This window comes from Macaca nemestrina, chromosome 13 (assembly GCF_043159975.1).
Source record: "Macaca nemestrina isolate mMacNem1 chromosome 13, mMacNem.hap1, whole genome shotgun sequence".
In the NCBI taxonomy this organism is placed as follows: domain Eukaryota; kingdom Metazoa; phylum Chordata; class Mammalia; order Primates; family Cercopithecidae; genus Macaca; species Macaca nemestrina.
Genome location: NC_092137.1, coordinates 77,567,352 through 77,580,081, shown reverse-complemented (window position 1 = coordinate 77,580,081; position 12,730 = coordinate 77,567,352). Strand labels below are relative to the sequence as shown.

At 36.7% G+C, this 12,730-nt stretch overlaps 1 protein-coding gene across 4 annotated transcripts in view; it reads left to right on the top strand.

Moving 5' to 3' along the window:
• Positions 1 to 12,730, top strand: part of LOC105465328 (leucine rich repeat transmembrane neuronal 4) — a 780,577-nt gene that overhangs the window by 327,101 nt on the left and 440,746 nt on the right. The window contains exon 3 of one of the 4 annotated variants that reach the window (XM_024787834.2): positions 9,034 to 9,164. The exons of the other annotated variants lie outside the window; for them this stretch is intronic. Within the exon in view, the coding sequence (XP_024643602.1) occupies positions 9,034 to 9,164 (131 nt within the window). The remainder of the gene's footprint in view (positions 1 to 9,033; positions 9,165 to 12,730) is intronic. 4 annotated transcript variants of the gene reach the window in all.

Genomic DNA, 12,730 nt, shown 5'->3' with positions numbered 1-12,730 from the left:
GACAGATAAAAATCTTCAAAGAGTATATAGTCTCTATTTTTAATGAAGTACAGTGAAGTTCATTATGTGATCAGTGGGTACAAAGAAATAAGACTACATGCAGAAATTACATCTCATTCCTAAAATGTTTCATTTATCCTTAGTTGCAAGAACTAAGTGCACAAAATAAATACAATATCTTTTATTTAACTAAGAAAATGATTTTATAAACAATTGTATTAGAGGTAAATTTACCTAATGGAATGCAGACATTAACTGCCTCGGAGGTTTTGCATCAGACATAGCTTGGTATAAAGTTAGGAGAAAATGATTTCAAATAAAGTAACAGATTAAAGTTCTCAAACTAGTGCAATAATTTGTCAGTTATTTGTTATAAGACAGTTCATCTAAATGTCTATACCTCCATTCATTTATCTCTAAATGAGGAATATATATACACACACACACACATACATATATATATAGTGAGTTAATTATGAGAATTATACAAATTATAAACCACTTAGTATTCATTTAGTAATAGTTCCAAAATTCTATAGTGCTTATACATTTCACAGAAACTCTACTATCAAAATGTTATTTCATTAATAACATAGTATTTTGTTAACTAACCAACATTAAACAACGTTCTTTTCTAAATATTTCTAAACCTAGATATGTCATTTTGTCATATCAGTAATGCCCCATAGTATCTTTTTCCTTGCAATTAAGTAATCTCCCACATCTCATGCACATTTTAATGTGTATTGTTATGAGGAAAGAGGAAGTATATTAACCCTGAAATCCATCACAATATGCATAACATGCTCAGGTGTGTGATGGACTAACACACATGTTACTCATTATTTTTATCAACAAAGAGCTTATTATCAAGTGGGAAAAAACATTTATGAAAAATTAATAAAGAATATAGTACACAGTAAAATTTTAATTGCATGGGAAAATTAAGAAATATAGCTATATATAATAATGTAATAATTAAATTTTATTTATATTACATTCAGCATAAGGTAAAAAATTGGTGAAATATTTGATTTATCTAGAGAACACTTAAAGGATATTTCACTTAAAATCTTCAGCAAATTCTAAAGTATCAAGCCACATGGCTATGGGAACGGAGTCTTTCTGATTGCTTCACCGGCATGACATTGATCACAGTAAAAATGAACGAATTTACCTAGCCATATTTTTCTGAAAAGGGTAGTGATAGGGTTACAATGACCATTGCCATAATAATAACTGAAACTAGCAAGAAATATATATCTTTACATATTATTGATAAGGATCCTAAGTATTTGATTTTCCTTAAAATAACTTTGTTTGCAGAATAAAGTTACAGATGGATTGGAAGTTGGGCCAATCACTTGGCCATTTGCTCTCAGATTTGTTTTCCTTTCTCTGTTCGTTCACCCAGCGGCTTCCTATTAGTTTTTCCTAATGTAAGCCCCAGCAGGAGGCTGTGATTAGGAGGCTAGGAGAAGCCAAAGCATTTCTAATTCTCTCTCCCTGCTTTAAGCAGTATCTGCTTCTTTTTAATAATTTCAACACTTGCTGAGTGTCCCCTAATCGTCTTTCCAGCTCCTCCAGGATGGCTTTAGCACTAGTTTCTGGTAGCGATAGTCTGTCTTTGTCCTTACAGCTCTAGAGTTTAGGACAATTTCTGTAGTTGCTTATACTTGCATTGCCCTCCTCCCCTTTCCCAGTGTTTAGCTTTTTCAACACTTCTGTATCTATTTCCCCATATTGAATTTTTTTATGTAATTACCTGGGTTCTGTTTTCCTGGATGGGCCTTGAACACCACAGGGGTACAGGGGAGCTTTTTTCTGATGGAGTCATTAGCATAGGGTGACTACACTTTCACATCCATTACACCTTCCAGGTAATGGGCGGGCTACCACATCCATCTCCCATTGCTCAGCAGAGCTTCCTGTACTCACCTGACACTACAAGCAGTACACTCTGCCTCTGTTCCTGATCCATATATGTCTCTCTTGCACATTTGCATGAGAGAATTTGGTGAACTTGCCTCACAGAAGAAGATTTTTTTTTATTATTTTGAAAAATTATTAGCTGAATGGCCTCAGGTGGAACTTCAAACAGGCTCTCAATTTGTTTGGTAACTTCAAACACATCACCAGACCCAGAAAACGCAGTGGAAAAAAAAATGGCACATGAAATTAGGAGTCAAACTGAATTTGATTGGAGTTTTCTTTCCACCACGAACCAGCTGTTTGGCCCACGGTGATGGCAGCAGAGACAGGTAAAGATTGTGGGGAATTAAATGAATATAAAATGGACATAAAAGATTATTCATGAATATGACACAGAGACAGAAAAGGAAAACAAAATGATGTGTGCTTTATCAGAGAGATTAATGTATACAATTTTTTTTTCTTTTTACTTCCTAAACTACTTTTTAATGTTGCCATGTGACTTGTCTTAGGAATTTAAATTTAGTTTAAAGGATTTTATTGTTTTCAGGTGTTAGCTAGCTAAAGGAAGGTTTTATGGGGTGGGGAAGAGAAAATGCAAAAGCAGAACTTCTAGAACTGTAAGTTTCTAGAAAAGGCAGGAAGGATTTTGTGTTGTGAGATAAGAAGCAGAAATGTTATTTCCAATGGGATGAAAAAGAGACATTATGAGGCCCAGACATGATCAGGGACAAGCTAAAGTTATTTTGCTCTTGGTTTCTCCTTCAAATACCTAGTCAACTCCTTGGCGTGTCAGAAATCAACAGCAACAACATTATTAATTCTTTCTGTAAATAAAATAGATCTTGGTATAATTGTAATGCATTGATGTAGTGTCTGACATCCTAGTGAAAAGTATAATGCGCAGTAAATCTAGGCAGAGGGCTTTATAACTGTATTCTGTGTTGGAAACAGAAGTATTTGAACCCAGGAGTCAACGAGTTACTCTTTGAAAAAGCAAGAATTGTAGAACATGAAGGAGATTTAATAGGGCTTTACTTTTGTAGTCCTGCTGAGTTACTATTATCCAAAATACACAAAAGCTGTTTTCACTTTGTTCACAATTTCTCCTAATGGCTTTTCCAGATAAAAGTATTTTCTATGTGTGATTAATCAGGTCAGTGCATTGTTTAAATGCAATTGTTTTGTTGCCTTTTATGCCTTTTAGAAAATGACATGAAAAAAATATAAACTTCACTAGAAACCTTGCATTTTATTTTTTGGCTAAATAAATCTTATGCAGGTACATGGGCAGGCTGACAACATGTCTGAGTGTTCCAACAAATTAATTTTTATTTGAATTGTAACATTGTTGATAATACCTACCTCTGAAACATCATCTGCGATTTGAAGGACATTGACCCCACTATTGCAACCAAGAATTGCAATTTTTGTGCTTTCGCAGTGTCACTGGTGTAAATTGGTTAGTTTTTTTTTTTTTCTTAACAAAAGCCACTCAAACACATCACTTTTCTCTGAATGCCAATTAGGAAGTAACACTGTGGGTCCATATGACTTCACATTAAAATCACCTTTGCAACTTTCCCCAAATTCTGATGCCCAGTCCTCAGTTGCTGGTAATTATGATTTAGTACTTAGGCATGGAGCCCTAGCATTAGTATGTTTTCATGTACGGCTTGCTTGTGAATTTTTGTTGTAGAGAGAACAAAACAAAATGGAAATTAAGGTATGATTTCTCTCCTAGGATGAGTTTATAATCTTAATAACCATTCAAAGTCTTAAGTACTTAAGTCCTCTTGGAAATTGGAATGGAGGGAGCCATGTGGGAAGAGAGAGCTGGTGATAGGATAGCTTGGGTAGTTTAGACAATAGAAGTGGGGGGGAAGGCTGAGTGACGTTAGATAGGGGGTGAAATTTCACCAGAAAAATTAATGGTAAGTGAGTACTGAATCACAGAATTGCTTATATGTCTAAAACATACTGGTATCTTTTACAATTCTATTTTATTTACATATATAGTACAAATAGCCAACTGGGTTAATTCACACCAAGATATAATGATTTTAGTATATTACGTAAATATAAGTACCGTTCCAGCTCCTATAAACACTTTCAGGCCCTTGACCTCAGCATTTTGTAATGAACTATCAACTTGCTTATGACTTTATTTTCTAGTCTAAACCTCTGATCTCACACTTCTTATACCGGCAATCTCAAACAGTCATCTTCCCCAAGTCCCCTGACTCAACTCTCTCTCCATCCACATAAAACCTCACCTCATACCTTCGTGTGTGTGTGTGTGTGTGTATATATATACACACATATATATATGTATATACACACACGTGTATATATAATACATATATATGTGTGTATATATATGTATATATGTGTGTGTGTATATATACATATACACACACCCACCCCAAGTCCTTCTCCAACAGTTGAGCAGCCTCTACCCACAGCTTTCCCTTCCTCCCTTTTCTCACTCAGTGAGTGGAAGTATCATTCTTCCTACAGTCTTCACATTTGCTCTGGATCTTCACTCCTGTCTATCTTCTTGTATATAGAAGAAATTCCTTCTTCAAATAATCATATTTACCTTTCAAAGCCTTGTTGAAACTTCATTTTATAAAGGAGGCTTCCTATGACTTACATTCTTCTCTTTCTGTGTGGGAGAAAGGAAGGAGAAGGGGGCTAAAGTCCCTTATAGCATCTAGTTCCTACATATAATATGTGATTGTTGATTCAATTGTTTGTCTTCCCCACTACATTCTATACCCCTTAAAAGACGCCACCTTGTCACAGGCATGGTGGATCATGCCTGTGATCCCAGCACTTTGGGAGGCCAAGGTGGGAGGATCACCTGAGGTCGAGAGTTCAAGAGCAGCCTAGACAACATGGTGAAACCCTGTCTCTACTAAAAAAAAACAAAAATTAGCTGAGCATGGTGGCAGGCACCTGTAATCCCAGCTACTCGGGAGGCTGAGGCAGGAGAATCGCTTGAACTCAGGAGGTGGAGGTTGCAGTGAGCCAAGACCACAACATTGCCCTCCAGCCTGGGCAACAAAAGTGAGACTACATCTCACAACAACAACAAAGAAAAAGCCACCTTCCCTTATTCAACTTTCATTTACCAGTATCTAGTATGAACAGAGTATACAAAAACTCTTCCATCCCAATGGAAAAAACAGAATATAATTTATTTTGAAATAAGTAATGGAACATATCATACATAGTTTATTTATGAGTTGCAAATATTAAGGAGAACCTAGAGACCAGCTAAAATCTCCACATCATCCAGAATTGCCAGTGATTGTTATAGGCATTTAAAGGTGATAGCATAATGAGACATCAAGGAGACCTACTTGCAAAGCTTTGTATGAATTTATAACAAATGGCCAAATGCTATGAGCTCAACTCTGCAATGAACAATAAGTCACAGCCAGGTTGAGAGTCAGCATCAATTATAAGCTTACTCTGATGACATGCTACAAGGAGAACAGAAGGTAATGTCTAAGTGTGTCCCACAGCTTTCTGGTAAGAAAACAAAATGAAATCAGGATAAATACATAAGTGTATCCATATATATATATGTATATATACATATATGAAATTAGGAAAACCACAGAAACATACATATATGTATATATGTATACATATATACACACATATGTATATATATGTATAAATGTATATACACATATTTGTATGTTTTTTCTGATTTCATTTTGTTTACCAACTGAAATTTTTATATATATATATATATATGAGTTTCTTTAAATTTCAGTTGGTTACAAACAAAAGAAAAATAAGTCACATTTTGCAGGGAATGTTTCAAGCTCTGAAGAGACATTATGGGAAATTATCCATGAATAATTTTTCCACCTTTGTGAGATGATTTGAATGGTGGCGTGCTACATATGCTGGAGTTATTGTAGGAGACTTTTCTGAAGTTTGGTAATTTTGGGTTCTAGTTTATATTAGATGTTTTTGATGTGAAATGTGACCCATACTTCCTAAATTAAGGTTGTTTTTATTGCTCTGCCAACAAAATCACTTAGAGGATTTTGGAGAATAGAGAACCATTAAATTAAAATGTTCAGCTATAATAATTTTGGGCTGGGTACGGTGGCTCCCACCTGTCGTCCCAGCACTTTGGGAGGCCAAGGTAGATGGATTACTTGAGGCCAGAATTTCGAGACCAGCCTGGCCAACATGTTGAAACCCCATCTCTACTAAAAATGCAAAAATTAGCTGGGCATGGTGGCGCACTCTGTAGACCCAGCTACTCGGGAGGCTGAGGCATGAGAATCGCTTGAACTCAGGAGGCAGAGGTTATAGTGAGCAGAGATTGGGCCACGGCACTCCAGCCTGGGCGACTGTGCGAGACTCTGTCTCAAAAAAAAAAAAAAAAATTTTGAGGCAAAGCATGGTGGCTCACACCTGTAATCCCAGCACTTTGGGAGGTTGAGATGGGTGGATCACTTGAGGTCAGGAGTTCAAGACCAGCCTCGCCAACATGGTGAAACCATGTCACCACTAAAAATACAAAAATTAGCCAGGCTTGGTGTCATGTGCTTGTGGTCCCAGGTACTCAGGAGGCTGAGGCACAAGAATCGCTTGAACCCAGGAGGCAGAGGTTACAGGGAGCCAAGACTGCACCACATCACTCTAGCCTGGGCAACAGAGTGAGACCCTATTTCAAAAAAAGAAAAAAAGAATTTTGAAATTATGGAGTATTGGCAAAGAAGACAGCTAGGCATGGTGGCTCATGCCTGTAACCTCAGCACTTTAGAAGGCCAAGGTAGATGGGGTCGCTTGAGCCCAGGAGCTCAAGAACAGCCTGGGCAACATAGTGATACCCTGCCTCTACAAAAAGTAAAAGTAAAATAAATTAGCCAGGAGTGGTGGTGCATGCCTGTAGTCCCACGTACTGGGTCGGGGGTGGGTGCTGAGGTGGGAGGGTCACTAGAGCTTTGGTGGTAGAGGCTGCAGTGAGCCGAGTTCCTGCCACTGCACTCCAGCTTGGGTGACAGAGTGTAACCTTGTCTCAAAAAGAAAAAGGGGCACAATCTTTAGCAAATGATTATTAATGATGTGTGAAGTTTATATATAATGTGCTTATTCAGCAATCACAATATAATGGGTACATTCTCCTCATAATGGTCATGATTTTTCGAATAACCTAAACCTGCTCAAAAACTTTGTACATTTCCGTTAGAATCAGAATAACATCCATATTGTGAATGTGCTCTAAGTCCAAAGGCCCTGGATTGTCCTTCCTCTCTGACCTCTCTTCACTCCACTCTCTCTCTTCCTCTTTGTGCTCTGGCCTCTGTAGCTCTCCTGGACCCTTGCACAGGCCACATACATCTGCTTCAGAGAGTCTTTATGTGTTGTGTGTCATTACTTTTTCCTGGAATGACATCCTCACTGATTTTAGCAGTGCCAGCTCTTCTCATTGTTGCTATCTGAAAGACGCCATGTCCTCAGGCCGTCTATGACATCTAATTGAAGAAAACCCCAGTCATTACCTCCCAGTCCTCTGCATTCCATTACCCAATATTATTTTCTTCCACAACACATTCCAATATCTGATATCATCCTATTTTCTTGTTTTCTGATTTCTTTGTTTTCTTTTTTTCTCCCTTGACTATAATCTCCATGAAAACAAAACAAATCAAAACCATATTTATCATGTGCACTGTGGCATCCCCCAAATCTAAGATATGTGGTACTCAAATAGCTTCATATAAATAAATCATTGAATGTTGCACTGCATGTGTATGTTGCCTTCTTCCATGGCTAGAAAGTGTTCGTACCCTTCCAATGGATAAGTAATCACCCTTACGATTTCCAAGAATGGGGAGTTGTAAATCTTTCAAATTAATCCTGTAACTGTATAATACCAACAACCTTTAGTTTCACTTAGTAATACTTCCACATGTGATCATAGTTAAAAAATTATCACCCCTTTTTCTGGGTGCTGCTGGTTTTATATCTGATGGATTTACTTACTACACTCCTACTTGAGCTGAGAGTGGGTGGGTTGGTATGCTACGTCAATTGATAGATTAATTTATCCAGCAAGTATTTATCAAGCCCTTCCTATCTGCTTAGTACTATGCTTGGTGTAGGACATAAGTTGAAGTGGCTGTAACCTTCATGGAGTTTGCAGTTTACTAATATACAGAGCACACAATCGAACTTTTAACAATGAATCACAGAAAGTGTTATGATTTGGGAATGGCAGAATGTCACGGCATACAAAGCTGGAACACCAGACTCAAGATAGAGTGATAGGGAAGACTTCCCGAAGCAGCAGCATCAAACCTGAGACTGGAAGGATACATAGGCATCAGTCAGGAGAAGTTAAGCATCTACCTGGCCTAATTCTCCAACGAGAATAGTTTCTGGAACCCAGCCTTTAAAGTGCTTCATTTTATTGGATGCAGTGTTAAAAAGTTGGTTTGCTTCCAAATGTAGTCCATCTAGTTGCTGCCATCATCATCATTGTCATCATCATCAGTGTTTATTCAGTGAAGAGTTACCTCTAAAAACGTTACATGATTTAGTCAAGAAACTTTCACAACAACCTTAGCAGTAAGCACTAAGCGTATATTTGCTTCACACATGAGGAAGTGAAACACTATTTCACCCTGGCTCACCCAGCTACTCAGTACTATGTGCTTCTGTTCTCTGCTGCTCCCCGTGATGTTTGCACTGGACTCAGTTTGCTTGGAGATGCATTCTTTGGTTCATAACATGGGTAACATGTCAATGGAGACAAAAGGTGACCTATGCTGCCTGGTTTAATGCCCAGGTCTCCTGGCCTGTCACTGACCTTGTGGATCCTAGATCATTTCAGATAATGGCAACAGACACTAAACAATGCAGCATCAGTTCAGGTCTAGGGTTGCTATAGTGGCTTACTCTGTGACATAAAAGAAGGAAAATGCACTTTACCTCAGACTGCTAGACTGAAATCCACAACACTGCCTTGAGTTTTAATTATCTTATAGCTATTGCATGAAACAGTATGCTTCTTTAACTTAACCTTGCAATAGAACATTTTGAACAAAAAGTTTCTTGACACAGGGCTGTTACCATGCACTGGCTGTACCAAAAATATTCATCTCCTCTGAAGAATATCCATGGCCTCTGAACGAAACTTCCGCACTTGACTCTCTTCTACACCCTCTCCAGAGCTTCAAGGCTTTGCCATTAAGGTAAACTAACAGTTGTATTTGCTAAACTCACATTCTGATGATCAGAAACACACATTCAATGGCTGTCTGTCTGGCTTGGCTCAATCTTGAGTTTTTACCTTCACAGTAGCAGTGGGTTCCTGTATCCTTATCTTTAAGATAGGCCCTACTGCCAAATTCCAACAACAATCTTGACCTGAGGCAGTCAGTAGCAAACAAGCCCAGTGACTACTGGGATTCAGTTTCAAGTTGTATGTGCTGCTCTTCCGAAAGTGACCATGTGACCCAGTTCTTGAAACCTTTTCTTTCATTAGTTACCATCCCCTGTCCATTTCCAGGCGTCAAGGTTGTATAATTTAGGGTTTGTTTGGATGCTTGTTTTTTGCCGTTTAGGGACCTGTCCATTCCTTTTCTGATAATGGAGACCTGTTTTTGGCTTGTCAGCCTCTCTCTGGGGACCTCATAGGAAATTAGGTAAAAAAGTAAACTTTCAAAGTTCTCACTCCTAAGGAACTCAGTTAGGGACTGCATATATATACATATATACACATACATATATATGTATATATACATATGTGTGTGTATATATATGCACTATATATATATATATATATATATATATATATATTTTACTCATCTGTAAGAACCTGTTGCTACTTGAAGATCTTTTGCAAAATTATCAAATTCATATAATTATCAAGACCACAGTAGGTAGTCTAAATGTGTGAAACCAGCCATTTGGGGAGTACGGTCACCTGAGGGCCTGTCCAAACAGTCAAAGCTATTCCTTTAGATTTCACTCTGCCTGTGTTTGAATGTGATCCTTCTGTTCCCATACATCCTACTTTTCCTTAGGAGATGAAAATTTGCTTTTTAGGCAAAGTCTCCAATTTCGAAGAATTGGTAACTAATCCAGAAACAATAAAAAACAATATCGAGAAGAGAAAATATAAAATGAAACAAAGAAATAAAAGTGATAACTGTAACAGCTCTCTGGAACTGGCCTAAGACCTTTAGCTTATACCAAAAGCTGACGTAACTCCAGTAATATTCATCTGGTATAGCACAGTGAGTTACAAAGCTTGGATAACTTCTTGCGTTAACAGCACCCTGGTATCTGGAACTAAAGTTGAGCCTCAGCCTTCTTAGGCTCTGACTCTCTAGAAAAAAATAATTATCAAAATTCCAATGTAAAATGGCAATCTAGTTTGGTTCATCACTTCCAAACAGATAACTGAAAGCTGTGAACACTTATAGATATATACATTAAAGTATGTAGTATTACTAACATGAGCATTGATGCTACTGCTACTACTAATAATAATTGGTAGTAATATTATGTATTAGGAGTTTTTCAGACTTGAAAATGTCACGGCCATAAACTCCAGATTCATGTGTCTGGGCTTTTTCTGATTTCAGCTAATCTGATTAAGTTCCATATAAAGATAGTATAATCATCAGCAGAAATGGTGATTTTAAAGCATACCTAGGGAAAAATGAAACATCCGGGACTCCCAAAGAGATTTGATAAGTTTAAGCAAATCACTTTTGCCAATATCTGGGGCCACTTTTATTTTTAACACTCTTTTACTGTTACTGACAACTTTCCTGGTATTCTCTCACCTGACAGCAGCTGTCATTATAAAAATTGCCAAGCCAATTCAGAGAGCACCTGCACAATGCCGGGGACTTAAACTTTTAACAACCTTCAGGAAAGCCTAGACTCATTACCACCTCTTGTCAGCTTGTACATGAGCTCATCTTTTAGTTGCAAAAGTTGGCAGATTAGAATATTATATATGACAGATCTGAAATAGCATCGATGACATCCTTCCCTGTAGTGTCTGTGAAAAGAAGCATTATGAAAAATCACATTTAGAAATTTGATAAGTACTCTACAAATTGAAGGAGGTTAGGTTCATGGCTATTTATAATCTATTTCATTTGTCATTAAAAATTCTAGCACGGTGTGAGTTTTAAATATTATAAGGATATCAGAAATGCTATGGAATGTTACTCCTTGGCACATATTGATTTTTTGCTCTTAAGACTTTTTAAAATTTATTTCCCTAGGTATATTGAAAGAACACTAACCTTTTCTTTTGAGTATAGTCTTTTCTACTTGACAAACGATCTCTTCTTTCTCTGTGTTGTGTTTCTGAAGTTGGATTATGCTCCCTTATATAGACCTCTCTGTCACAACTCCTGAAAATGTTTTGCCACCAAACTATTGTTTTTAAGTAATAATTATTTCCTTTCCCAAAAATTCAGTGAATTTGTTATACATGAAACAGAAATAGAACTTTCAATTTCCAGAGATTAACATCATATAACCAAAGCTAGCATATGGGATTTAACTAATTCTAGGCAAAAGCAAGGAAATATAACAGTCTGCTTTTCTTGGGTACTCCTATAGTACATTACTACCATTTTTGTTTCTGAAATTATAAACTATACTTTGCAGATTCCTCTTATTATCTGTGTTGCTAACCTCTAAAAATACAGATTATCAACCACCAGATAAGACTTCTATTTAAAGGTTAATTTCTTTCTTTTTCTTTATTACATTATTGTTCATACTTTGAATATTTCCTATTTTTTAACTCATTGATTCTAAGTCATGACAGCATAAAGGGGAATCCTCCTGAAATCACTGTTTTGATGAAAGGCAAAGGTGTTTTATATTTACACCATAACTGGCTTACGTACACTTGCCTTGTCCGATTTAGAAGGGACTTTGCATCAGGTTTTCTATTCTATGCACACAGATGATTTTGGCTAGTGGGTGGGCGTGAGTAGGCAGTTGTGGCAAGTGGAGTTCAAAATCCTATACTCATATTTTATAAGTGGTAAGTCATAAATAACTTAGGATTCTATGCAGCTCTCCTTTACTGGTTTAATGAGGTAAAGGAGAACAGTCATCATATTAAATTATGTCAGTTTTTCTGGGAACAGGTGACAGAACAAATCATTTCAAACTCCCTCATTCTACATTCTAAGAATCCACTGAGGACTATAACTGCTGACCTTTGTGGCAGTGAGCTGTAGCTTGCGAAAAAAAATAATGAGTGAAGATTATATTTTACTGAACATTCTTACCCTAGACAAAATGATTCTTACCAACACTCACCCCTATAAAATATTTCTCTGAGAACATGCATATTATCCATTAAAAAGAGCTTCCCAATATAGACATTCTTATTTTTCATAAACACTTTAGAATGTTAATTGCTTTGTTCAGAACTGAATTGAGGAAGAGTTTATATTTGACATATGCATGCATATATATGCATAACAATTATGCATCTCCATATATATGCACACATATATAAATGTATTTCAATGTTTTTGTCAACTAATGTCTATATCAGGCTACAGAAAAATTAAACTTTTGATTTGAAAGTTACATTAGTAAGAGAGCTAACATTTTATTATGTTTCTTTCAAATTTCTGGGACATTCATACTAAACCCACTACTTTTAAATTTCATGTTTCCTTAGATCTCAAATCAGCATTTGCTGTTTCCTAAAGAATGGTTCAGGGACCATTAGTCACAAGAGATGCTTAATAAAGGAAATAAAGATTCC